General features: G+C 40.4%; 4 protein-coding genes across 7 annotated transcripts; 2 read left to right on the forward strand and 2 right to left on the reverse strand.

Annotated features, from left to right (window-relative positions):
• Positions 1–3301: 3301 nt before the first annotated feature.
• Positions 3302–8464, reverse strand: LOC123993464 (ADP-ribosylation factor-like protein 9). The gene is made up of 4 exons (XM_046295637.1): positions 8058–8464; positions 5444–5612; positions 5019–5194; positions 3302–4695 (listed from the first exon to the last, which is right to left on the reverse strand). The coding sequence occupies exons 1-4, from the start codon at positions 8277–8279 to the stop codon at positions 4516–4518; spliced, it is 747 nt and encodes a 248-aa protein (XP_046151593.1). The 5' UTR covers positions 8280–8464; the 3' UTR covers positions 3302–4515.
• Positions 8465–9201: 737 nt separating this feature from the next.
• On the reverse strand, positions 9202–16453 carry LOC123993465 (signal recognition particle subunit SRP72-like). Its single transcript, XM_046295638.1, is given in 20 exon segments — positions 9202–10286; positions 10453–10612; positions 10769–10806; positions 10907–10941; positions 10944–11046; positions 11307–11384; positions 11511–11614; positions 11746–11841; positions 11949–12013; positions 12450–12522; positions 12641–12769; positions 13314–13445; positions 13583–13640; positions 13749–13873; positions 13994–14025; positions 14156–14267; positions 14402–14545; positions 14687–14810; positions 14958–15078; positions 16120–16453. Coding segments are annotated over 20 exon segments (2022 nt in total). The 5' UTR covers positions 16220–16453; the 3' UTR covers positions 9202–10093.
• LOC123993468 (leptin receptor overlapping transcript-like 1) lies at positions 16427–20506 on the forward strand. Of its 2 annotated transcripts, XM_046295644.1 has the most exons (5): positions 16427–16582; positions 17453–17528; positions 17674–17860; positions 18209–18321; positions 19736–20506. In XM_046295644.1, coding segments are annotated over exons 1-5 (393 nt in total). In that variant the 5' UTR covers positions 16427–16566; the 3' UTR covers positions 19737–20506. The 2 variants fall into 2 exon arrangements, with proteins under 2 accessions (XP_046151600.1, XP_046151598.1); XM_046295642.1 differs by having other exon boundaries at positions 18209–20506.
• A 471-nt stretch (positions 20507–20977) lies between these two features.
• LOC123993467 (hyaluronan mediated motility receptor) lies at positions 20978–26246 on the forward strand. 3 transcript variants are annotated; one of them, XM_046295640.1, is made up of 7 exons: positions 20978–21688; positions 22090–22244; positions 23385–23578; positions 24344–24544; positions 24640–24792; positions 25029–25131; positions 25901–26246. In XM_046295640.1, exons 1-7 carry the CDS (start codon positions 21592–21594, stop codon positions 25937–25939), a joined length of 942 nt encoding a protein of 313 aa, XP_046151596.1. In that variant the 5' UTR covers positions 20978–21591; the 3' UTR covers positions 25940–26246. The 3 variants fall into 3 exon arrangements, with proteins under 3 accessions (XP_046151596.1, XP_046151595.1, XP_046151597.1); XM_046295639.1 differs by having other exon boundaries at positions 20981–21688; positions 22087–22244; XM_046295641.1 differs by lacking the exons at positions 20978–21688; positions 22090–22244 and adding an exon at positions 22900–22948.
• The last annotated feature ends 1256 nt before the right edge of the window (positions 26247–27502 follow it).

A 27502-nucleotide genomic window follows, 5' to 3' on the forward strand; every position in this document is an offset into this window, starting at 1 on the left:
TGGTTTCTGGACCAATCAGATGGCCACAAATGTGTTTGAATTTTGTGAAGAGTCGGGAGGTACTCAGATCCAGACTCATTGCAGAGAGGAAACGAACGTCCATGGGCATAGTGTAGCGTTTGTCCGGAGCAAGGAGTCTGGGTAGCCAGGCAACGTAATGTGGTGCAACTACAACCACTTGGAACACTTGAGAATACGTTTTTTCTGCAGCACATTAAGACATGAATTCAATGAGCACAGAAACAATGATATCAGCTTGACTGTGGCCACACTGGCCATTCAATCTCACTTACTGGCAATTGTTGCCTTTTCAATTCAATGAATGGCTTATTTAACAAGGCAGGGCTTCCTGAAAATAACTTTGATTGAATTATTGGTCTAATGTTCCTTACAGATTTAGCTTGATAGCTGAGAAACAAAAAAGTAAGTAGGTAATCTAATACAGGTTCTGAACCTGACCAACAGATATCTCCTTAATTCGAATGGATGTACTGTATCTGGAGCAGTCACCTCCAATGAGGATGCAGGAAATTGGCAAATAGCCTGAACATCATTTTCAAGTTTCATGTTTTTTTTAGTCGTATGTATTGGATACACATGGTATACAACATCCAGCGAAATGATTACTTGCAGGTTCCTTCTGGACAATGCAGCAACAATAAGAAATAATCAATGATAAGAATACGAACATAAAGTAAGTTGCTCAGTAGAATAGAATAAACATTTTAGCATAAGTATAATACAGGAAGGCACAATTTATAGTCCAGAATGTACACTTGTTTCGTGGAAGGGGGGATTGGGGGGGGCAAGTGTTTAAATTGTGCAGTATTTAGCAATCCTAACAGGAGTCTGGTAGCAGCAGTTGTAGTGTGTGGTAGCATGAATGTGTGGATGTGTGTATGTCACTTTTCATTTGGGAGGAGTATTTCCTGCACTTGATAGGAGCTCAGAGCCAAATCTCCTGTATCTGATGCAAGCTTTTAGGACAGACCAATATTTAGACTTAGCAGGCATTTTCACAATTGTGTAGTGACACTGCACAATCATTTGGTAATGTATGGAGCACTTAAATGCTTTTCTTCTTACAACAGTTGGCTCATACTTTTGATGGAGTCATCAATAATGTTCAGCCTGGGTGTAATTAGTATACAATTCCCTTAGGTGTTTCTCCCATGCTGAGAAGTATCTTTAGTGCTTAGGTAGGTATTGGCTTATTTCTGCTGGAACTGCTTCCAGCGCTGAGTAAGACAGGGGCTCGACTCCTGGTTGCCACGAGTAAGCATTGGATCAATGACAAAATAGACTTTCAAGGTGTGAAATTCAATAGGGAAAATAGCTCAAACATGTTCACTATGAATGTAGCCTACTTACCAAGGTGTTGTGACCCCCAGTGTTTTGGACTCTTTGTGTTGTGCCAGTTCCAGGATCCTACAAGAATGTTTCAGTTCATTATCACCTGTTCCACTTTATCCTCACAATACAAAGAAAATCAATAACAACGTAGTAGTTATTGTATCTTGCTTTCAGTTTCATCAGGGAATTCATAAAGAATTCCCTGATGGACGAGATCGGTATTAAAATCCCACAAAAGAGAAAATTGTTTGGAGAATACTATTAATTTGGGTTTATGCCCTTATGATTAAAAGAAAGGGAAATTCTCCATCCAAGAACATTTTGGATAACATAATGATCAGCATGCGCATTTGGACAACATGCCCCGTCAAACGTAGCTGTTTTTCCAGATACCTTGTTTGCCTGATGGAAAGGCTTTATAATGCACCAGGTTGAGTTCACCTGCTGGATCACAATGGTCTGTGTTGTTGATATGACATTAGAAGTCACATGGCAGGACTGAAGTACAGTTGAAGTCGGAAGTTTACATACACCTTAGCCAAATACATTTAAACTTAGTTTTTCACAATTCCTGACATTTAATCGTAGTAAAAATTCCCTGTGTTAGGTCAGTTAGGATCACCACTTTATTTTAAGAAAATGAAATGTCAGAATAATAGTAGAGAATAATGTCTTTCAGCATTTCTTTCTTTCATCACATTCCCAGTAGGTGAGAAGTTTACATACACTCAATTAGTATTTGGTAGCATTGCCTTTAAATTGTTTAACTTGGGTCAAACGTTTCGGGTAGCCTTCCACAAGCTTCCCACAATAAGTTTGGTGAATTTTGGCACATTCCTCCTGACAGAGCTGGTGTAACTGAGTCAGGCTTTTAGGCCTCCTTGCTCGCACATGCTTTTTCGGGTTCTGCCCACAAATTTTCTATAGGATTGAGGTCAGGGCTTTGTGATGGCCACTCCAATACCTTGACTTTGTTGTCCTTAAGGCAGTTTGCCACAACTTTGGAAGTATGCATGGGGTCATTGTCCATTTGGAAGAACAATTTGCGACCTAGCTTTAACTTGTCTGATGTCTGGAGATGTTGCTTCAATATATCCACATAATTTCCAGCCTCATGATGCCATCTATTTTGTGAAGTGCACCAGTCCACCCACCCCCACAACATGATGCTGCCACCCCCGTGCTTCACGGTTGGGATGGTGTTCTTCGACTTGCAAGCCTCCCCCTTTTTCCTTCAAACATAACGATGGTCATTATGGCCAAACAGTTTGTATAGATGAATATGGTATCTTCAGGCGTTTGGAAATTGCTCCCAAGGATTAATCAGACTTGTGGAGGACTACAATTTTTTGGCTGATTTCTTTGGATTTTCCCATGATGTCAAGCAAAGAGGCACTGAGTTTGAAGGTAGGCCTTGAAATACATCCACAGGTACACCTCCAATTGACTCAAATGATGTTAATTAGCCTATCAGAAGCTTCTAAAGCCATTACATTATTTTCTGGAATTGTCCAACCTTTTTAAAAGGCAGTCAACTTAGTGTATGTAAACTTCTGACCCACTGGAATTGTGATACAGTGAATTCTAAGTGAAATAATCTGTCTGTAAACAATTGTTGGAAGAATTACTTGTGTAATGCACAAAGTAGATTGTCCTAACCGACTTGCCAAACTATAGTTTGTTAAAAAAAAAGTGGAGTTGTTGAATAACTAGTTTTAATGACTCCAACCTAAGTGTATGTAAACTTCCCACTTCAACTGTACTTGAGTGTGGCAGGTTGAAACCGGAGTGAGCCGATCTTCTCTCTCAAGACTTCCAATAAAGGATGTCAAATTCAAAGTGATATGAGGTCAAAGAATGACTGAAGTATTTATGGTTAGCTGTACATTAACTCCAAAAATAAGTTATATGTCAAAGCCTATATACAAAACTTTGAGCCACACCGACATTTACAACAAGGGTTTTTATTTACATCACCAGGTGTGACAAAACAGAAAAATAGTTGCAAAAAATGAGTTTTTTTTATGCTTAAATGACAGAAATGGTTTGGAGGTCTGTTGTAGTCATGGCATACAAATTAATTGTTCAGTAGTGCACTTCAAACCAGCTTATTTCTCAAGATTATACCAGTAGTTTTACCAGTGTTAAACATGAAAACAAGAAGCACTTTTTGTGCTTATATTTAGAGTTATTCCTGTAAAAGCTTCAATTAAGTCCAAGGCAAAACATTGTTAGCCAAATAAACATGCCTAGACACATGAAAAATTGTACTTTGGCATTTTTAAAATGCTTCAAATAAATATGTGGATGGATTGCTTTGGTTACACAACAATCAAATTGGTTTTAAGAAAATATAACTATGTAGCAAGTTCCCCTTCAAGACGATATAGTCAATACTTAACTTTTATTATGCAAAATAACAAAAATAATTCTATGTACCTTGAAAGAGTCTTCAACATACTACCTAGCAGCACTGACTCTAAACATGTAACATACATTGTTCTCAACAGTTGTAGATAGCACTAAGAGAAGATCTTTGATGACCACAAAGCAATATCAATTAAATCCCTATAGGTAAGGATGTTGAGACCATCCTTGAAATATTGTGTCTGAATGTGAAAAACAAGTAAATGATCATCAATTAATGAATTAATGTAATTGCCAGTAAATGAGTTTGACCATAAGCACGTTGTCTGCTTTTGGCTTCTCTGGAATCATCATCATTCTACAGATGTGAATGAGGCCTTTCACTATCATGGTGTCTGTCAATAGAGCTTGTAACTAGTGCTATCAAAACAAATGACGGCAAGCAAAAACAGGGGTAAAATTAAAGTAAGATATCCCCTCTCAGTCAGCGGGTCATTCATACAGATGTAGAATCTTAATTTGAGCCAGTTTGCTACAGCAGGAAAATAATCCTGCAGCAACAGGAAATATTAATTATTATGTGGATTATAATTATACATTTTTATAGGAAGTTGATATTTTTCATTAGGGAAAATCAAGTCAAACATTTCAAGTGGAAATTCCCAACTTTATAAGCCTTTTTAAAATGCAAATGCACTACAAATGTGCATTTCCTGCTCTGCAGGAAGATTCTCAGCAACAAAATAGTGATCAAATTAAGATCCTACATCTGTATCTGATGACTAGATGGTGAGTCTATCTACCATCCTGCACCATTTGAATGATCAGGTCCCGTGCGTCCTGCACAGCAGAGTTCACCTCTGTGTCCCCCTTCCTGACATGGGTGCCAATGAGGAAGAGCTTGCGCTGGTCCCCCACTTCCTCCAGGGACAGGGCTTCATGGAGCGTTGTGATACTGCAGGCCCCTTGGTTATCCTGGAGATGGAGGAATAACCGGAACAAACCAGAGGTAAGACACTGGAGCAGGTGCAGTATCTCATAGGCAAGGAAAAAAAAGAGGCGACGAGGAAAGGAAATGCCCACAAGACTATTGAGATGCAACCCTTTGCCCTTTCTGAATTGTCTTCCCTCGATTCCTCATGTCCTTTCTGCTTATCTCGTTCATAAAATGCATTGAAGGAGAAGTTCTAGGGTTACGCCCCTTTGGGTTTTCAATGCGTTTTGAGAAGGAGGCCAGGAGAGAGGACATGATGAATCAAGGAATGACACTTGAGATGGGAGTCTTATGTCAGTCTCACCTGCTTGTTGGCTAGTACCACTAAGGGAAGGTAAAGGTCGGTTTCGAGTAGCTCGTGGAGATGCTTCTTAGCCAAAGGGAACTGGGCGGCGTCTGAGGAGTCCACCACAAACACCAGCACCATAGCCTTGCACATGTACCTCTTCCAATAGGGCTGCAGGTTCTCTGTGCCGCCAACTGCAAAATATGCCATGTTTTTTTATTTAATTTCTTCACCACAAGGTATCATAGAAGTCATTTTTGTACATTTGTGAAACAAGAAAATACTATGAATGCATATTGAATGATGAACTCATTTGACATTTTTCATATTTAACAGTTTGAATTAAGGTCTCCACTAATGAGACCCATTTCTTCTTATCATGGTCATCCAGATAATTAACACTTTCTGTACTCTCATCATTGTTATGTGCAGGTTGCATTCACTTTCTAGGAACTCGATCTGCAGGTCCTCCCTATTGATGGACACAGCGTTAAAGCCCTGTGTTGGGGTCACATCCTGCTCCAGACTCCCCGTGGCAAAGCAGTGCAGCAGGCTGGTCTTCCCTGACCCTTCAAGGCCAAGCACCAGGACTTGCTTTCCTGTGGGCTTCACCTAGGAGGACACGTAATAACAAAGAGACATCAGATGTAACCATCCAGATGTATAGAGATCACAATGTTGTATCTGTCTCATTATGGCATCAATGAGAGCACAGGAAGTGCCATTGAGACCATCTCCATTTTGAAGTAGACGATTTCTTCTTATTCTACTACTTCTATAAGTTGGTAAACAAACTGAAAGGGTGCACACTGCCACCTGGAGTGTGTTATTTGAACAGGTATAAAGCCAAGGTTGGCGATTTACTGCCACCATACTTGCTCACAAGTATAATTGAGTTATTCCTTCCTTAAGCCATTGGAAGTCCCACCAAGTTGACTACTTCAAAACGGCAAAATTCCTCAATGGCGATGTCCATTCTAAAACATGCTTTTGGGCACTAGAATCATCCACACATCTCTATGGCTGCTAACCCATAAGCAAAGATAAAGTATATAAAGGCAAAAATGTCACTCATGTGGAAGTATTATCTGCAAGTACTGATCCAGAGTAATGAGTTAATGTTAATTAAAACCATGATACTGGGACATTCTAGAATCTTGCAAATGTCTACCCACACACTAACACATACTACACTGACACTAACACACACAGCTGCTAACCTGTTTATTATATATCCTGATTGCCGAGTCACTTTTACCCCTACATACATCCACATACTGTATTACCTCAACTACCTCGTACCCCTGCACATTGACTCGGTACTGGTACACTTTGTATATAGCCTCGTTATTGTTTATATTGTGTTACCTTTTCCTTCAGAAAATATTTGTCTTACTTTTTAACTCTGCACTGTTGGGAATGTCATAAATAAGCATTTCACTGTAAAGTCTACACCTGTTGTATTTGGCGCATGTGACCAATCAAATTTGTGAATAGTGGAATAATTTAGGCCAAAAACAATCATGTTTCTTGCTTTATCTTTACTTCAGCCTTTTATGGCATAGGCCTACAGAAGTCAATGAGACTGAACTGAACTGTCACATCATGTGGTCAGTACAAGCTGACCCACTGCCTGAGAATAGACTATAGGGCCAGGTTACCACTGTATGATGATACAGTCTGGCAACATTATTATAATGTCAAGCTGACCAAGCGACAATAGTTGTTTCAGCCACTCCAGTGACTAATCTGTCACAGAAAAGAAGCTATATCGGAGTGCTTACTTATTACATATTTATAAACGACAGACATATGACACTAGTTTCACAATAGAAATTGTAAAGTTCTTTCAAATCTAGGGTTAGTGCAATTTTGGCACATTTGGGACGTCGCTACCTTAAACCCTAACCTTAAGTGCTATCTTTTATTTTTATTAACAACAAATCAATACAGGAAGTACATGGGAGGAACACAAGTATATATGAATAATACACAAACAACAATTGGGCTAGGGGCGTGGCTAGGGGGTACAATATCACATTACACACGGACCATAAGGGACATACATACACTTAGAATTATAACAGATTTTTTGTTAGTAGAGTAATTAATTGTCTTAAAATATAGTTCAATTTATTTTTGTAAGGTAAGAAAATGTGTTTTGTTTGGAAATTTACATTTGTGATTATGACATTTGCCCAAAAGAATAATGAAATGAATTACATAAAATTGTTTCAACTTATTTCTATCATAGGTAAAGAATCCAAGCAGTACATCTCGTCACAATAGTGTAAGATCTTCATAAATGTGTTCAATTATAAATCTCCTGATGTCTTGCCACAGTTTCCTTACATGAATACAATGCCAAAAAAGATGCCACACCGTTTCTGGATGGTCATTACAAAAGGCACAATTTGAGTTTGTTTTTCTTAAACGTCTTCATATAGTGGTTGGCAGGACAATATTTATGAATAATTTTAAAGGAAACTTCCTTTAGGTAAGTGTTTGGCAACATCCAAACTTTTTTCCAACAGATATTATCAATAAAACCGTTCCAATAAGGCATAACATAAGGTACAGGATACAACATCCTGCTAAAACAAGGTTCGTATCGCTCTATTGTTGTATGGACCACAAATCGTTCATACTGATGAGTCAACAGGGTTAATGGAAGGTCGTTTCCGAGGGTCAGGTCTCGACACGTTCCTGAATAATAAAGCAACACCTGAGGGAATGTCATCTTAAAACAATTGCAAAATCTTTAGGTGTTACAGGGATCTTGTAAAGTGATAAGAATTCATTATAACTAAGTAAAAACGCCCTCTGAACCTTAACTCTTACCCTTACCACAACCCTTAACGTTTCAACTTCAAATGGGCTAACGTCAGAATTGGGACGTCCCAAGAATCCCATTTAGACAACCAAAATCGAGGCAATTTGCGGTGAGGTTATTTCCACTAGCAACCACAAACATCCGTCCTGTAGGCGTGCCTCATAATCCCTGAGGTATCAAAAATAAATATTTTACAAGCACAAGATGAACAAAAAGTAGCCTACCTCTGTTACTACGACTGTTGGTGTTTGTTTTGCGCGTTCTGGTACTTTTTGTGCAGTTTCATTTCTAGTGTCCTTTTCTATTTTCTCTGGTTCTTGCTCTGGCTTTGGCTTCGCCTTCTTTGCCTTTACCCCCGAAGACACAAAAGTCCAGATGACATACCCAACTCCTCCGGTTACTGCGAGAGTAAAACCTACGACCGCAGCTTCTCTGACACCAGGCATGTTAGAAACAATTTTGCGAAATCTTGAAATACCTGCTTCACATGTCTTTATACATCGTGATAATGGTTATTATCTGGACGTTTGCATCCCCGGTCACAGCCTGGTTCTAAATGTCTTTGGTTATCGTTACAACAAGTGGATTAGTCAAACTACCTCAACGCGATAGGGGATATCCGGGCGTTTAGGAGCACACAGGAAGGAAGTACCAGACAAGAAAATATGATAGCAGGATCTAGAATATATGGAGATATAGATATAGTATAACACATTTTTAAAAATCTAATATTCAACTATTTAGCCAGTTTTTGCTACATTACACAAACTTGCTATCCTGTCCGCGGTGACTTAATCCCTTCATATACAGTCAATGTTTAATTAATCCTCTCATTTCGGCTCATCAATTTGATTGACATGTAGAGAAATCACCCTATGCACACTTACTTTGCGCATAACATTGTCATGGCTAGATGGGATACAGCTCAATCTCAAATTTCCGTCAAAAAATGATTTTGTGTGGATTTCAGCCGAACCTAACCCTTTTCCCAAATGTAACCTAATTCTCATAACCTGCTACGAAAAGTCAATTCTGACAAACTGTATACTATCTAGTCAACACTATTTAACATGTCTTGGCTGGGGAGTGGGGGAATGTAGCGTCACAATTTCAAATGTAAGACTGAAAAACGACTTCAATGACAGAATGGAAAGGAACAGAAAATGTGCAACACCAATGATGCATAATTGCATCCGAATGATCGATTCTGCTTTGCATTTCCATAGTAAATCCAGCAGGCGGCGCTTGATATTAAAGAGGGCACACTGCATACAATGCGGACGAGATGTTCCATGACCATAAATCCAGATAACAGACTTTCCAAAGCGAAAGTTTAAAAAAAACCCACAAGAAAACAACATCAGTTTGTCAGTTTTTAAGGAAGCCTATTTATTAAGACAACAATGGGACACACATTTTGGCAAAAATAGTTTGCTTCCATCATTGTAAACAGTTCCTAAAACAATGTCCTAATTATGTACTGCTAGCCAATAATTTAAAAAAGGTAGACTCAGCAAAATTACATTGCAATGAGCAGCACCACCGATAGAGATGAGCAAGATGCAACACTTCGCTCTCACACAGTATCTGTGCACGGGTTCACTTCACGCTGTTACAGCGTGGTAGGTAAGGGACCAAAACAGCAGAGAAGTTGAGCAATGTGCTTCAACGCTCTTAGTTGTTGCAGAAATTGACCCACTTTGCTGTGTACTTTCTGCATCATATCGCTGAGTCTACGTTTAAAAACAGACTTTTTACTTTAAGCCGAAAACGATGCAGGGATTTAAAAATAAATATACTTTAACTTTGACAGACACAGCTTGCCTCTTTGGTTGAAAATAAGGTCAAGTGATTGAAATTGAGTGGGCAAGTCAAGGAAATTAGTTCACGGTCAAGGAACCGTGTTCAAATACTCAGGCTCAGGGAGAAGAGAAAAAAGTCATTTTTTTCTGCACAGAAGATATGCATTACAAACTAGTAAGACCCCTCTTGTCTACAACACAAACAAGGTCTCTTTAGACATTTGTTTCTGCATCTTAAAATAAAACCTAACCGTGAACAAAGCATTGGGGCCTTTTACTAAATGTATTGCAACTTATTCAACAACAAGAAATTGGATACCATTATTTGTTTGGTAAATATTTAAAAAAATGTTATAACCAACTTTAAAAAATGACATAGCTCATGATTCTGTGAGTTCCGGGCCATGTGGTGGTGGTGGTCACCAATGTGTTGCTCAATATCTGCAACGTTCTCCAGGCTACCAGCCACCCTTGCCTCCCTTTTTCTTCTTCTGAGGAGCCTTCTTGCGGGCCCCTGGCCCTGCAGTGGCAGGCTTCTGCTGTCGCGGAGGGACAACGTTGCTGGCAGCGGGGGCCGAGGTGGAGGCAGAGGCTTGGGCTGACCCTGGCCGGGGGGAGGTGGGGGGACTGTTGGCTGTCTTACTGGCATCCCTGGAAACACAGCAAAATGAAGTGGTTACCAGCCAAATGCAACACACTGCATGAAAAAGGGAGCCAACTGAATGAATCTGGAGTCAGACAGATGTATTAAATGTTTAACTATTAGATTCATATACCTTTTTAGAGCTAATGAAAGAGACAAGGATGCGTTACTCACAGGTCGGACGCGGCTCCTGACGTGGCCCCCTGCGTGCCTTTACCCACTTGTTCCTTCTTCTTGCCCTTCTTCCTGCCCCGGTAGTAAGTGCGCTCTCTCATGGGTAGCCATCTCTCCTGGTCAGGGTTTGCTGTTTGGTCGTAGTTCTTGGGCAATTTTCCTAAACAGAGGCGAGAGAACAATAGCAATTCCCCATCAGAGATGTTGACTTTATAAACCTCTCAAGGATCTGCCCCTTTGCCCCCCAATTTTCACCGATCCCATGGACGTTGATAAGATATTCACATATGTTGCAAGTTGTGTTGTGAGGACATACCCTTCTTTTTCTTCCTCTTCTTTTTAACATCCCCCTGGCTGTGGAGAGATAATATTGACAGTGAAAGCCTATGTATAAAACAGGTATTACGCAGCTTAATTAACACAGCCTTTAATTAAAAGCATTAGGTCTCCTTACCCTTGTTCTTTGGGAAGGTTGTCTCCCGGTACTTTATAGCGGCCTTCTTTCTGACGTAGTTGGCGCCATGAGAGTTCTCCAGCTCATCTACGTCCACGTTAAACGACATGCTTTCAAGGGAAGGGAGGTGCTTGCTGAGGCTGGGACAAAGGACTAAGGACATAATAAAATATGCTTTTCCATTCACTAAACAGTTCTAGGCACTTTATGATATCCCTGGTAAAATCACCTTGACTGTGAATGAGAACTGGACCAAATCAGAGGTAGCACAACTTTCAGAACGGCAATGTCTATGATAGTGGCAATGGCATGGACTGCTGGATCAATTGCAAGCATTCGTTCCAAATAAAGTTATTATTTATGTGTAGTTTCAGATACAGAGAGGAGAAAAAAAGGATACGACTTGGCTTTATCTTGATCGACCAAAGAATAGGCAGAGATGAGTTGTGCCAAAGTGTGGATGTCATTGGTGTTTTGCCTGTGGAACAAGATTATGGATGAGTTGTTACACTGAATACCACACGTAGAGCAAGCAGGACATACACCAGCATCACCACTGCAGAACAACAGTAGAAACAGAACAATCGTTAAGAGCATCACTCACTTCCACAGTTGTTCCAGGTCACTGATGGCTTCCTTTTTCCGTCCATACTTCAGCTTGAAATCGGCGGCCTCTCGAACGAGTGCCAGGTGAATAGAGGAACCAGGCTGGGATGGAGGAAGACAAAGTGGAATAGTGGACAATGCAGTGTTACTATAGAAACAAAGAGCAACACACACACTCCAGTATTTAAAAAAAGTTACATTGACTTCTTTATAATGTGCTTGTTGACTAATACCTGTTCAGATTGGTAGTGCTGAATAGCTTGGCTGAAGACATCAATTGCGCTGTCAATGTCCTCTTCGTGGTTGTACATCGTTACCAGAGCTGAGATCTGTGAAACAATTTCAATTTGTTAGCAGGAGTGTTATGATGTAATATTCATTCAGAACATTTTTAATCTATGATTAGATGTAGAATAATAGAAGTGTAACAACTAACCATCCCTTGTTTGTGCTTGAAATCGTCGATCGACCTCAAGATGTCACATGCTTTGGTAACGTGACCTTTGGAGAAGACACCAATGAAGGTTTATTTATACTCGGTCAGGTGCACAAACACCTGAATTCTGACAGAACAGGAGTCACTTGTTCATCAAATGACATGATAGCACAGCACTAGGTATCAATGAGTAATTATACTGTTAAGCACTAATCTAATTTATCATCTTCAATAGGCGGCAGGTAGCCTAGTGGTTAGAGCGTTGGGCCAGTAACCAAAAGGTTGCTGGATCAAATCCCCGAGCTGACAAGGTAAAAATATGCCGTTCTGCCCATGAACAAGGCAGTTGTTCCCTGTTGGCCATCATTGTAAATACGAATTTGTTCTCAACTGACTTGCCTAGTTAAAGAAAGGTTCAATTATAAAAAATATAGGCCTATTTTCTGCTTGTTACCGAGCAAAAAAACAAAACAAAATTGGGATAGGGAAAGACAACCTTACCTTGAGTCAAATAGAGTTGTGCCATTGTTAATTTGATACCAGATGCACTCTCTGGGTGCTGGTCTGCGAAACACTTTAAAACAGAAACACACACATCTAGCATTATACATAGAAGAGCTTTCAATGGATATTTATGTATTCATACATCAACTACACGTATCTCAAGTTAGGCTATGGTCAACAGGAAGTACCTGAAGCAGCTCCATGGCCTTGGAGTGTTGCTTCTCTCTGCACAGCTGAGCCACCTGGATCAGAACGGGACGCGGGTGGCCTGGGTTCTGGGACTGGAGGCCTGACGACAGCTTTCTGCACTGGTCCGCCTGTGGGGTGCCCGTAACAACTCAGCAATGACCGTTGAGATTCCCAGTCTAACCTGTTCACCATTCTCCCTGGTCTGGGACCAAAAGGCTCCTGAACGGCTTCAACCCCAAAGCCATAAGACTGCTGAACAGTTAATTAAACGGCTACCCGGACATTCTGCTTTTCACCCCCTACCTATATGTACTTCAATCAATCACCTAACCAAATCTATATGTACATATTACCTCAATCACCCGAACTACCTCGTACCCCAGTACAATGACTCAGTACTCCTTGTAATATAGCCGTGTTATTTTATTTAGTTACTATTTTCTTTTGAAATATTTGTCAATTTTCATACTTTTTAACTGCATTGTTGGGAAGGTGCTCGTAAGTAAGCATTTCATGGTAAAGTCTACACTTGTTGTATTTAGCGCATGTGGCAAATAACATTTGATTTGATTTTGATTTGACATCCGTATGTAGTGAAATTGTCAAAATAAAGCTGTGAATAAAGAGGGGAGGATAATTTTAACAATGAGTTAATGCATTCAAATCCGATACCTGGTTAGTGTACATAGCCAACAGGGCTTTGTTGAATTCGATGGCTTGCAGCTGTTTCTTGGCCAGCTTGTACTCGACACCATCAGCATTTGTCAGTTTCACCTTCTTCTTAGAGTCAAACACGTTTTGGTCCTGCAGGAGAGAAAGCATGTGTAACAGCGTCAGCCCACATGGCTTCAACAATAAGAGAACACAGTCAATAACAGCTTAGCCTGTTTCAATGTTTAGTAGTTCCTAGCAGTACGGCGAAGGTTCATGCGTGTATCTACCTTGTTAATTGTAATGATGTTGTTAGCAGTCACAGCTAGAAGTCCCACATCCGATGGCCTAGGATTCAACAAAAACAGATTCCACTACTCTCTCGTCCTGTGCCTACAATAGCACATACAAATGAATGTAATGGCTCAATTGATTCCACTTTGGAATAACACTCACTTGAGCTTGATGACTTGGTTATAGAGCTGCAGCGCCACTTCTGTCCGACCCTGTAACTGCATAACGTAGGCCATCTGGGAGTGGATAACGGCCAGCTCTGACTCAATGTCCTCCTCAGTTATATCCTGCACAAACCAGACAAGTAAATTACGATTCACAATTTGGAAGAAAAAAAGAAGACATTTTTAAATCTGTAAGCTCAGCCATGACATTGTGAACTTATTTCACAGGCATAGCGCACTCACCAAATCCTCAGACAAGGAAACACGACAAAGCTCTGAAAAAAATGACAAACAAAAAATGGGTCAACATTAACCATAAAAGTGCTGGACAAAACCTACCGCACAGCATTTCAAATTAAGGCCATGTCTGTAGAATGCAGAATTGCAATTGTCTGTAGTCCTAACCTTCTGCTTCCTGTAGTTTGTTCATAGCCTCCGTGAGTTGGCCTTGACCAATTAGAGTACAGGCAGTGTTGTAGCTCAGCTCATATGTAGTCTCTGACAGGCCAAGATCATCCTGCAAAAACAGGATGGAATTAAATGTATTATTCAGTGTTAAATTGAGACTCAGGGAAGATGGCTTCAATAACCAAGTGTCTCATAAGATCAGTACGAATAGAAGTCTGTTCTAATTGGGTGCAGAAGACCCACCGGAGAAGCCTTCTCCCATGTGCTCATAGCAGCCACCACGGCTGAGAGGTTTGTCTTCCTCTCCTCTTCGTATTCATCCTGGGAGTTCCTGATCAGGTCCGTGTAGACGGCCTTGCACTCGTCATAGCGCTCCATACGGTACAGCTATGGTGAGAACAAAGGGGAGGTCAGGGATCAGTACATTGGGCCAGTTTACTGTGGCTGGCAGGATCATCCACTGAAGGGTAGACAGGCAAGCAGTGCAAACAACATCTAATGTAATTTCTTATTTTCATAAAGTCTTACCACTTGACCATAGAGTTCTTTGAGCTTGTCTGTTTGTTCTGAAACACCTTCAATGGTCTTCAGAGCACTTTCAACTCTGTTCAACCGGTACTCACAGTAGGCCTTTTCAAACACAATGAGTTCACTGAGGTAGCACAAAGAAAGTGTTAAACATTGACCTAAGGGTACAGCCAGGAGTTTCTCAAACCAGACCAAGAATTTATAGATTTTGCATTGCTACAAGATTATCACTGTATAACATTGTTAAAGTCACAAGTCATATTCAACATACCTGCCAAGTATTTTTGAATATGTGTTCATGACATTCAGTGCCTCTTTGAAGCTACCATTTTGCAGCAGGCATACTATTTTACAGTGAAGGGCTGTCACATCTTCCTTGACTTCATGCAAAACTGTGGAAGAAATGAATAATTGAGATTAAAAGGGGCAAACTGCAGTTAACAGTAACAAAGCATACACCCCACCACTGTTTTAGTAGAGTTTAATGATGGGGCTGGAGAAATGTAACCTGTCAAATTCATAGACAGAGCTACAAATGCTAGGACTCACCATCCATGAGATAAAAATGATCATTCCAACCATGTTGAGGTTATATACTGTACAACGTTGGTTTACAATTACACTGTTGACAAACATTGGAGTAAAACAAGCTTCTATTGTGGGTTCTAATGATGTATGACAGTTGAGCTCAGTTCATAGTTTATGAGGCATGTATACGTTCTAGTCAAGAATCACGGAGTGTATATAATTCATCTAAAAGTATTTATAAAAAAATATATATATAAAAAAAGTGATGTTGCAATCGCAGATTGGCCCTTAGTGTTATTACATGCAAAAGTATAATTTTCCTTCAGGTCAGTCACCACCAACGATAACTTAATCAAATCTCAATTTACGGTGTGCAATAGAGAACTCAATAATGTTCCAATGAAAGTGCAAATCTGTGAATCACACTTCCCAGCAGATACAAGGCTGCTAGCCACAGGATAGCTAGAGTAAAACAGTGTAGCCAGCTAACTAGCCAGCTAACTAGCCAGCTAACTAGCCAGCTAACTAGCCAGCTAACTAGCCAGCTAACTAGCCAGCTAACTAGCCAGCTAACTAGCCAGCTAATTGGGACACGTCACTGTGTTTACAACTCAGATGTGACTGACAATTTTGAAATATTATCCCCAGAGTAAAAATATGCTATTACTGTTCTCAATAAAAATCTACACTATGTTCCGATCATTGGGGGAAAATTGTAATTGAACAAAAACTACCTAATTAGTGATTAGCTTGATTATAGCTGCATATTTATTTTTTTAGCTAAGAGTTGTAACTTAACGTTAGGTCGCTAGCCAGCTGGATAGTAATCATTCAGCCCTCAAACAACACATAACATCTATTCAGATTTGACAGCTACAAACATGTGAACAAGAGTAAAACTCTACTTTTGTTGACAGCTTTGATGGCCCGAGTAAAATCTCCATTCTGTCCACAACGATTCACTTCTGTCCACAGCGAAGCAACTGTGCCTCCTCCACTCGCCATCTTTCACTCCATGCAGACTGCCAGCGGAGGCACAATTATGTTTCTTCCGGATTGATAGAATCACAAAAACGGCTAAATAAAAAAAGTGAAGAACCAGCATGCATTTAAAAAGACAAACATCATAATTAGCAAACGTATTTAGATACAGGGTGGGTTTCAGCATACACATTGATTAGTCAGATGATCTATTTTATATGTTCTTCTGACTGATGGGATTCCGCGCATGCGTGTTGCTAAATACAGACACAGCTCTGTGGGTGAAATCGAATTCACGGACTGTTTGATGCCGTACTAGTTAAGGGTGTATTGTTGTCGTGGACTGTGTGACGAGTTTATGTCCTGTAGAAATGGCCGGGATTAAAGGTGAGGAAGTTGCTGTCTTACTTTTAAATAATAAATTATTTGGATTACAACAAATGTAGTCAATCAAACATAGCGAGCAAAATAGCTATTCTTTGACATGGTGTGCTGCTACCTAACACTGCCTGAGTGCTAGCCAGTTAAGCTAACTCCCTTAGCTAGCAAACTAATTTGATGTCGACTTATTATCTGCTAGCTATGTAACGTTATAAATAACTAACTAATTATAAAACGTCAACTAGCAAGGACGTTAACTAGGCACTGTAACTAGCTAGCTAATAACTTGATTGGTGTTCTAGTTAGTAACGCTTTAGCTAGCTACAGTTAACGTTAGGTAGCTAGATTAGCACCTGGCTAGTTGTGGTATTGATGATGGGCCATTTAACTAGCTCATGATGCAATTACGAATCGATAAAATACACGTTAGAAACTAGCCTTGTCCTGCCAAACCTAATGTTGTATTGTTATGGCTAGGCAATTATGACAAGCTAAATTAGCTGACGTTAGACCTCGCTAACAAGTGCGTTGTCTCAAACCTCCTTTTATCTAGTTAACCATCTAGCTAGCTAAGTCATCATGACATGCAGAAGTTTACAAATCAATGTTCTAACTAGTTAAATTAATACACTTTAATACTAGCAGCTAGCAACTTTCTAAAAAACATCTATTATAGCTGAAAATATTCTGCATTCCCTCACCCAATCCATCCCAGCCAGGCCCTGAATGTGAAATCATCTGATTTGTCACATGATTATTTCCTCGTTGGAGCTACAGCATTAGGGTCATGGTCAGATGATCAATTCTGACCTAAGGAATTAGTATTACATGAACACACACACACAGTTGCTTAGTTTATTTCCCTCTCCTTTCTAGCTCTGATCAGCCTGTCCTTTGGTGGGGCTATTGGCCTCATGTTCCTGATGCTAGGATGTGCTCTTCCAGTGTATGAGTAAGTATCTCCATCATATTCATGTTTCATGCGTTAATGTCAAGTGCACAAGTACTGTATAATGCCTTGCAAGGTTTTATAATATGATGCTGCCCACATCAAGTATTTTCCAAGTCATAACTGACGGGAACTTCTCTCTTCACAGTAAATACTGGCCCTTGTTCCTCCTCTTCTTCTACATCCTCGCCCCAATCCCTTACTGCATCTCCCGGAGAATTGTTGACGACACAGACTCGGCCAGCAACGCCTGCAAAGAGCTGGCATTATTTCTCACAACGGGCATAGTGGTTTCAGCCTTTGGCCTGCCCATCATTTTCGCAAGAGCTGATGTTGTAAGTATACATCTTGGTGATTTTACTTGTGTAGGCTACGGGGTGTTCGACAACACTTTGTCCTCATACCTGTGCAGTAACAACATTGCGTTAGCTTTGTTGTTACATGTAATTGCTTTCTAAATTGCATATATTTTTGCTGTTACACAAATGGAATAAGGACCATTCCTTATAGGACTGTCGGGCTACATCTTATAGGCTACCATTTGTGTAATAACAAGAAATGCTTATCTGTTACTAAACAACACTTAAAAAAGGGCTGTGATTTGCTCAGTCCAAACAGATTGAAAGTATGCAATGCAGAATTTTGTAACATATGTTGACTGAATTATTTATGTTTGTTTACAGATTGCCTGGGGAGCATGTGCGCTTGTGTTAACAGGCAATGTAGTCATCTTCACAACCATTCTGGGATTCTTTTTGGTCTTCGGCACAAACGACGACTTTAGTTGGCAGCAGTGGTAAAATTGGGGTGTGGGGGGGGCTAAGTCAGAATTGTTTATTACTAGCATTGTTATTATTATTGTTATGATTGCAATTATTGTTTGTTGTTATTTATATGACTGCCCGTCCATAGACACACGAAACCAGTGCAATAATCTGTTTTAACTGTCATGTGGAGTGTCAGACTGACTTCAGGTGGATGTGCTGACTTTCATTTTGACTTTTATTTTTTGCTCCATGTTTGTGAGTCTTCTCCCTTCATGTACTGTACAGGCTTATTTTTTGAGTGTTGCGATAAAATATTGTTGATCATAATTGCCCATCTAATCTGTGCAAATGCAAAAATGTCCACCTGGACTCAGATTGACCTTTGGAAGGGGTCTTTGGCCATCGGTTTGGGATTTCTTTCCATTGTCTGAAGGTTGGAAGCTTTTTTTCCTGTGACAAAGATATCTTACTGATAAAAGATATGTAACTTTGGGAGTGTGGGTGTATAGTAGTGTGCTGGTCAGTTTCGAGAGGATAGTCTCCCCCAAGTGCTGACATGAAGCTGAAGCACTGGATATTTTGCATGGAGTAAAGGTTGTTTTTGAAGAGCACATTGAAAGCTGAACGCCTGTGAGTTTCTCTCAGCTTGAAACCATTCAATATGAAGGTAGATACAGCATATATTGATATAATGCATTATCCAATGCACTGTCCCCCATTGCAGTGATCAAATTCGAATGACTCAGCTATTCACCGACGTTCATTTGATACAGGCCTCTTGTGTTTGGTTGTTTAGCGTAGCGTAGCATATTCTGCCCCTTTTGAAAATTGTCTAGAAGTCATTGTAACCCTGTGTCATCTTTTCTCTTTGGAATAGAGTCATCAAAAACCTTGGTCAGACAGCCCAGGATTAAGGCTAGCCGGCGTGAAATGTGGCCAACTTAAGATCTAGGCTACTTATAACCTGGTCACTAATACCGCTAGCCCTAGATTTACCAGGTATCCAAGAGACCAATTGGTTTCAATACCAGTAATTGGAAACCAAGGCTGCACTGTAGTTATATTTCACAAATAAATGTGGATGAACCCTAGTTTTTACCAAGGCATATCATGTTTTGTTCTATATTTAGTACATCCGCACTAAGATGTTCTCCTGTACTCTCCCTGAAGGAAATGAATTCGCCGTATAGGTCTAAACTACTTTTAATGTGGTCATTGTATACTTGCATTGGGTGTGCTGATATCATACATTCACTCAGTGTAGTTTGCTGTTACTTAAAGGTGTCAGCGGACTGTGTCCTGAGATTTGAAGTGTGCTGTTACATTTAACTGAACTAGTTGTAGCTAAGCAAGGTATTAAGCATCCGTCACCCCGTGTGCACTGGCCTGTTTAGCTGGGTGGAAAGGTTGCGTGTTTAAGATCTCTTTGTTTTTATTTTGCAGATGGAGCAGTTATCTTTGAAAAGTGGTCTCTGGAAGAGGCCCAAAAAAGACTGAAATCCATCTAAAAAAAATCCAGAAGTAATCGGAAGCACCGATTCATCCGGTATCTCTTTCTGTCCCACTCAGATTGTGAGTAAGTTTGTCAACTTCTTATTTCCAGTCTTCCAGAGACCACAACCTCCATGAAGATAGTGATCATAATGAAAACCCTTTGGCACCTTTTGTGAGTTTAGCTGAACTTTTTAAATGATCATTGTTACCTTGATTATCAAAGGTAATGTTACAACAAATGGCTTTTGGTGTTTTTGTTATCCTTTTATGTAAGTAAAGTTTAAACTTTCCATACATCAAAACAAATGATAAAATATACATTTGTGCCTACAGCAATGCACTGATGGCATATCTACAGTTTTTGGACATCCAGGTTAGGCTATTTATAGCATTTTGAACCACAATTGAAGTATTATAGACTGAGTATTGCTTAGTGAAAGTTTGAGAAATGTACAAAGACTTTCAATACCATTCTATCAAACAAATGAACACACACAAACTGCATAATCAGGTCAATCCAGTCATGGGATGGGTTTGTAACTGATCCCTTTTGTGAAAGATGTGTTGTTTCACACAACGGGAAGAATATTTTATTTATTGGTATTAGAGGACGCTTTGTGTAGATGACCAATTGCCACTTTCTATCTACAACTGTTGTTTTTGAAGGCAGAGGTCAGCATGGGGGTTTTCTTTTCTAAATAAAAGCCTTTTTTGAACATCCTCTCATTGAATGAATTATGCATAAAGTTCCTACAATATTAATACTTCCTAGTTGCATTTGGTATGAGATGTTTGAAGAGACTAAATGATTGGGTTCTAACTTGACTACGAAACCTTCAGATCTCGCAACAGGATCAAACCATTGATTCTATCCAGTTGCTTTGATACGTTCTGCACTGGCGTGTATAAGCTAGAGAATGACATGTTCATTAACCATCACACATGGAAGCGGGTAGTCAAGCACTAACAGGAGGAATAGCCATGTTTCGTCTCCCCCCACCTGGCAAGGAACTGATGTGAAACAAGGCCGTGCATAAGCTGTGACTTCTTAATTAAAGGCCCCAGACTCAGTGCAGTGATGTCCCCATTGTTGTGCTCATATTAGCCTCAGAACTGTAAATGGATCAATGGTTGTTCAGATGGGTAAAACCTCACAGCCCCCCCCCCCCCAAACATGTCACTAGATAATTATATAGCAAGTTCAGTCATGGTACAAATGCAAATCCGAGGAAATTATCTGCAGAGGAAATACTTCCTCTTTAGGAACGTTTATGGATTTGACTCCCCTGATATAAGATCCAAAATATAAATGTCAAGTAAAGAGTAAGGTACCTGTTTTAAGGTTGTTTACCAGAAGGTTAGTTATGTAAGTGTATATAGCTCCAGGGTGTAGTTTAGATATGCATCCAAAGGTGCCTGCTAGCTACAACTTGTCCGATTGCCATGTTCGATTTCATTCACAGCCTGAGGGGCACCATTTAGGTAGATTTGCATATAACTTTGGATCCTGTAAAAACTAGGCCCTGTAAGGTTAAAATCGTAAATTAAATCCTTAGTATATCCAAAGACATGGAATTGGAAAAATACCAAAAAGTGTGTCTCAATGTTAAAGTGACATAGAAATAGCAATAACACTGATAAAGGCCTAACGCTGACATATGAGAACGGGAGGAGTTTCTCTCTGTCTTTAGGGTGCCACGCAACTAGAAGAAGCTAGTAAATCAGTGGCTTGTTCCTTTGCATCTGACAGTCATGGAAGCTGAACGATACAGGTGAATCACAGTAAAGGAACGAGGGAAGCGGGAATGAGGAGATTTTTCAGAGCGCATAGCTACAGCGATGAAGACAACAGTCAGATCCAGTACCTGACGGCTAAATGTAACCGCCTGACACATGAAAAAGGTAGGTATTGGTAGTTATTGGGTCATTATGGGACTGGGGGGACTTAGATCAAATACTTTGGATTATTAGTCTGTTGGCTATTCACTCAAAGAAGACTGCCTGTCATTGAGCAATGTACTGTACACATGTCACCATAATCAATTGCATAATGGTTAAAGTATAGTTCTACAAGAAGAACAGCAATACACTAACAGTTAGCTATTCTCAGGGTGAATGATGTCATGATTTCACTGTTCCTAGTTAAGCCATATAACAGGCACCAATGATTTTACAGGGTTCAAAGTCCAAACCTACTGTACAGTGACAGAATCATTTGAATAGGTAAGGGAAAGTTGTCCTCTGATGTGGGGATAATATAACAATTCCAGTCACAGGGCCGTTGTCTTCTTTTGGTACAGTAGTGCTGGAGAGGGAATGCATGGGGGCCAGGGAGAGAGAGAGGAGCCTGCAGAATGAGCTGGAGGCTCTGTCCACACAGCTCTGCCAACAGGAGCAGGTCAACATAGATTTGATGTTCAAACAGGATCAAATGCTCGGCAGGGTCCATCATGAACAGGTACTGACGTGTTGTTTCTATCTTTTCACTGGTCAACCACAGATGGCTCTTGTCACTCTGAAGCTGTGTACCTACAGTATAATTACAGTGTACATGCTAATGTAATGTTGTGTAATTGCATGGATTAGATGTCATGCAATTTTCTACATCTTTCTAATATTCTACTTTTAATTGGCAGAATGTAGAATCCTAATTACAAAAAAACTCAATACATTCCAATGCTAGTTAAGCTAACCAAAATTGCCTTGGCACATTCCTTGTCAAATCCTAATTCTGTTCTCACGTGTGGGCTTGCTAGCCACATTTATCTACACTGTTCCTTGTGAAAGTATTCATCCCCCTTGGCATTTTTACTATTTTGCTGCATTAAAACCTGTCATTTAAAAATATTTGTATTTCATGTAATGGACATACACAACATAGTCCAAATTGGTGAAGTGAAATGAAAAAAATAACTTGTTTTAAATTATTTAAAACAATAAACTGAAAAGTGTTGCGCACATATGTATTCGCCCCCTTTGCTAAGAAGCCCCCAAATAAGATCTGGTGCAACCAATTACCTTCAGAAGTCACATAATTAGTTAAATAAAGTCCACGTGTGCAATTTAAGTGTCACATGATCAGTCACATGATCTCAGTATATATATGTTCTGAAAGGCCCCAGAGTCTGCAACACCATGAAGACAAAGGAGCCCTCCAAACAGGTCAGGGACAAAGTTGTGGAGAAGTACAGATCAGGGTTATGTTATAAAAACATATCTGCAACTTTGAACATCCCATGGAGGACAATTAAATCCATTATTAAACAATTGAATGAATATGGCAATTAAACAATTGAAAAAAATGGGGGGGAATTGTAAGGCAACAAAATAGAAAAAATGCCAAAGGGGGTGAATACTTTCGCAAGCCACTGTAGGTGTTATTGGAAAGATGTGTAAAATCTCCAGAGTTTGTCAACTGGATAACATGAATACTAACAGTATTATAGAAGAAATGTCATGAAAATTCCTTCCATTTTTGAGGAAAGTCTTACAATAGCATGTGCTGAATACATACAGCATCTGTGTCCTTGTGTTTACCCACGTGTTTCTGTTTGTGTGGACTGTGGCCCTCACCAAGGATCTGGTTGTGTTCTTGCAGCAACGGGTGCATCTTGTGGTGGAGGAGAGCTTCAGAGATGCTCCACTGCTGGGCCTACAGCTGGAACAGGTCAACTCGGAGCTACTGCACCTGCAAAGTTCTGAGGTGCAGCTGGAAGGCCTGGTGGAAGAGCTGTACACGGAGGACCTGCAGAGAGCTGCATTGACAGAGGACCTTCAGGTGCAGCTGCACAGGTAAGTCTACTGCAATGCACTGTGGGAAGGAGAAAGTAAATGGTACTATTGTGTGTGCATAACCGAAGACCCCCTTAATGTTTAAAACATAAGACCATACTTTTTTTTTAAAGGCAGCAGTATTTAGCTATGGTTTATCCAGCTGTACAAATGGACATACTGTAAAAGTAAAGTCACTCCAGATAAGGGTGTGCACTAAGCAAATAAACATTAAAATGAATGAAACTCCTAACTTTTGATTACCATCTCCTACAAACATGAGCCAAGTGAAGCAGTCCCAACTGTTTTAAAAACACGTTGAACAGATCTCCAACTAGTCAGGTTGTCACACGTCAAATAAACGTTTGGATTTGTGATTTTTAAGTCTGCAAAAACACACGTGCCCTTAAGCATGCTGTGCTATAACTTGCTGACTTTGAATCCCCAGTATGGAAAATTGGCTGACAGTCAGAATACGTTATCACATCGTGATTTCAGGGGTAGCATTGCACTAGGGGTATGATAAAGGAGAGTTTAACATGAGCTCAGCTCAAACCCTCAAGCTGAAATTCATCGTTTGCCTGTGAAAGAAACTGGGGAATCATGGAGAAGTATGTTGTCATAATTGCTTGTACATTAAAAGGACCAGGAGGTTACATGTTGGTTAGATATATTGGCTGTTCATGCAACATTCAGGAGGGATGATGCATAATAGATTTTAAGACCACAAATTAGAAACATTTCTAAGCACCTAAGTTCAGGGTCTCATGTGTCTTCGGCTGACAGTAAGGTATTGGAGTTGGAAGAGCTTCAGTGCGGCTACGCTGCCAACACCCAGGAGCTGGAGGAGCTGCGTAGCGCCAACCAGAGGAAGGTGCAGGGACTGCAGCGGGAGAACGAGTGCAGCCTGAAGAAGCTCCAGGAGACGGCCGAGCAGTTTGAGTGGCTGTGTGAACAGCAGCGCTACTGGATGTGCTGCGTCAAGAGGTAGCTATGCTCTACCATCACTCTGTTGTCATTGGTTATTTAGCACAGACAAACGGTGGATAACACCAGATTTAATCTCTGAATGAAACCTCCAGATTCAAAGACTGCCTGTCAGAGGAGAAGGACTCTCTGGTGCAGCAGGTGAAACGGTTGGAGAAGGAGGTAGCAGAGCTGAGGAAGAGCTCAGAGAGCACCACCCAGATGCTGTGCTGCCCCCTAGAGGACACAGTCAGCCAGCACTGTGACAGGTAACAGCAATTTGTCCTCAGTGACCTGAGGCCTCTACCTATAACAACTTGTTTCAGATCAGTTTTTCTTCCTCAGTCATACCATTAACAGTCAGTTATGTGTGCCACAGCAAAACAGGCCCCATAACAGTTCTCAGACATAGCTAATGTGATTGGTAACAATGGTTACAGACACAGGCTTTTCTCAATCCCACATGTCCATGAGAACGTATTCTCTTCCCTTCCCGATTCTGCAGAATGCCCTCTTGGGAATCCGGTAAGATGGCTGACCTGCAAACCCAGGTGGACAAATGGAGAAAGCTGTATGAGGACCTCTTCAGCCAGTTCACACCCCACCAAGTAAGCATAGCCTACACTAACTTTGACCGAACCAATGGCCGCGTGTTGCACATCTCTAGTCTTCAGGGGCTGCGTCTTGCTGTGTGTTGCCAATCAGTGAGTTTGTTTGCTTGCTGGATTTAGACTGACTACAGACGGGAGTTGTGCGTCACTGGTCTAAATGGACATGGCAATAGTAATATGACTGCCTAGGATGTGGAGAATCGTATGAACCTTCAATTCTCGGGCATGGATTTCTGTCTGCTTTTCTCAGTCAGTCTGTGCTATGCATGGCTGGGTTCCAGGCAACGGGGTGCTCTTCCAAACCAAGGGAATGAGATGACTAATGACTGGAGGTGTTTCCCAGTGGTCTGTGCTTTGTTCCCTTTTGACTAGCTCTGGAGTGCACATTTTGAGATAATTATTCTGATTGAGTGCAGATGATGCAGGCTGCAGTCTCTAGTGAGCCTGAGAGAAGAGGAAGTTAGCCGAAGCAATAGGGACTGCCGGAGGAGACATATAGGACATGAGACAAGTGACCATGCTAAAATGCCTTACCGTTTTATGAATTATATGGTTGATTCACACACCAGAGAACAGACTCATGTTATGACTCTTACATTTGAGGGAGATAAAAACATCATACTGTTCCTTACATGAAGGTTTGGGGAGGGAGCAGATGTTGAATTTTCCAGAATATTCTCACTGTAAATTGTGTAGGCCATGTGTGTGTGGTTTATGTTCATTGCCTTTTGGCCGGACTCACCTATAGTTTACTTTGTATTCTCAGGGGGGGCACGTTGTCGACGGATACCAAAAACCTCCTTGAGGTCAGAAGACTATGAAATCCATCTATTTTTCTTCAACCCAGTGGAGGCACTCCTAACTTTTGGTTGTTTGTCTCGCTACTCAACTGTTGCTGAGAACCGTACAACCTCACCGTTCTGTTGTCATTGTTTAAATGTCTTGTAACCACTGCATGACCATGACTGTACTGGAGTGTGATATGCCACTTTGTTACAGTCTATTGTCTATATTTTGGTATGAGTATTAGTGTTCTCCTATTTGGACACTTTCCTGTCATTGTCTATTTTCAGACACACTGGTGGAACATAGTAAATCAACAAGTAAAAACACCTGAGAATGTCTGTTTTGTTGTTACTCTGCCAATCCGGATGATGACTCTAGCTGATGAGCAGAGAACCACAACACATGCTAATGTTTTGTCCTGGTGAACATTCCTGACATTAACTCCCATTTACAATTAACCAGATGTGGGATTAAAAACAACTCATGTAAAATATACTCCCTGTAAAATGTACATAGGTTCAGAACTTTTGTGAAACGGCACAGTTAAAAAATATATGGCAAAATAGAACTGGATGCGCTTTAGCGATAGATGGTAGCTGAAGGATGGGTTTAAAAACAAACAAGGGAACTATTGTAAAATACGTTCTCTGTAAAGTGTGTGTGTAGAAGCCTAAGTGGTCTTGTCCATTTAGTTTACTCCAATTAGAAGGCATGGTAGGTTTAGGGGGAAAATAATAAAGGAACATATATTTTTAAAAGATGTGTATATATATAGTAGCAGTCAAAAGTTTGGACACCTACTCATTCAAGGGTTTTTATTTTTACTGTTTTCTACATTGTAGAATAACATTGAAGACAACTATGAAATAACGCATATGGAAACATTAGTAACCAAAGTGTTAAATCAAAATATATTTTAGATTCTTCAAAGTAGCCACAGTTTACCTTGATAAAAGCTTTGCACACTCTTGGCATTCTCTCAACCAGCTTCACCTGGAATGCTTTTCCAACAGTCTTGAAGGAGTTCCCACATATGCTGGGCACTTGTTGGCTGCTTTTCCTTCACTCTGTGGTCCCAACTCATCCCAAACCATCTCAATTGCGTTGAGGTCGGGTGATTGTGGAGGCCATGTAAACTGATACAGCACTCCATCACTCCATCACTCTACTTGGTTAAATAGCCCTTACACAGCCTAGAGGTGTGTTGGGTCATTGTCCTGTTGAAAACAAGTGATTGTCCCACAAAGTGCAAACCAGATAGGATGGTGTATCACTGCAGAATGCTGTGGTAGCCATGCTGGTTAAGTGTGCCTATCTGCAATATTAAAGCTGATCTACCCCCTAAAATTGTTTTTGTTGAAAGATGCCTGATTCATTTCTATATCAACCACAACAGGATTCAATGGCTGCCATGTGTGAAGTCAGATGACCTGAAGGTGTTCTGGAAGGTAAAGGTGTAGCCAAGGATGAACTATGTGTGGCAGCTGGAAACTAGTTGAATTTGCACATAATAAATAGTTAAGAACTCAACCATGCAGAATCCAACCTGGGTTTATTAATGGCACCATTACAGGTATTACCA

This window comes from Oncorhynchus gorbuscha, linkage group LG13 (genome assembly GCF_021184085.1).
Source record: "Oncorhynchus gorbuscha isolate QuinsamMale2020 ecotype Even-year linkage group LG13, OgorEven_v1.0, whole genome shotgun sequence".
NCBI lineage: Eukaryota > Metazoa > Chordata > Actinopteri > Salmoniformes > Salmonidae > Oncorhynchus > Oncorhynchus gorbuscha.

Bases quoted from the DNA above. Each gene is read 5' to 3' on its own strand.
- LOC123993464 (XM_046295637.1), bottom strand. From the start codon at position 8,279: ATGCCTGGTGTCAGAGAAGCTGCGGTCGTAGGTTTTACTCTCGCAGTA. The intron at 5,195-5,443 runs GTGAATGCAACC...CATATTTTGCAG, and splicing joins GCAGATCGAGTTCCTAGAAA to TTGGCGGCACAGAGAACCTG. The intron at 4,696-5,018 runs GTGAGACTGACA...CTCCATCTCCAG, and splicing joins TGGTACTAGCCAACAAGCAG to GATAACCAAGGGGCCTGCAG.
- LOC123993468 (XM_046295642.1), top strand. The intron at 17,529-17,673 runs GTAAGTATCTCC...CTCTCTTCACAG, and splicing joins TGTGCTCTTCCAGTGTATGA to TAAATACTGGCCCTTGTTCC. The intron at 17,861-18,208 runs GTAAGTATACAT...GTTTGTTTACAG, and splicing joins TTTTCGCAAGAGCTGATGTT to ATTGCCTGGGGAGCATGTGC.
- LOC123993467 (XM_046295639.1), top strand. From the start codon at position 21,592: ATGAGGAGATTTTTCAGAGCGCATAGCTACAGCGATGAAGACAACAGT. The intron at 24,545-24,639 runs GTAGCTATGCTC...TGAAACCTCCAG, and splicing joins TGGATGTGCTGCGTCAAGAG to ATTCAAAGACTGCCTGTCAG. The intron at 25,132-25,900 runs GTAAGCATAGCC...TTGTATTCTCAG, and splicing joins GCCAGTTCACACCCCACCAA to GGGGGGCACGTTGTCGACGG.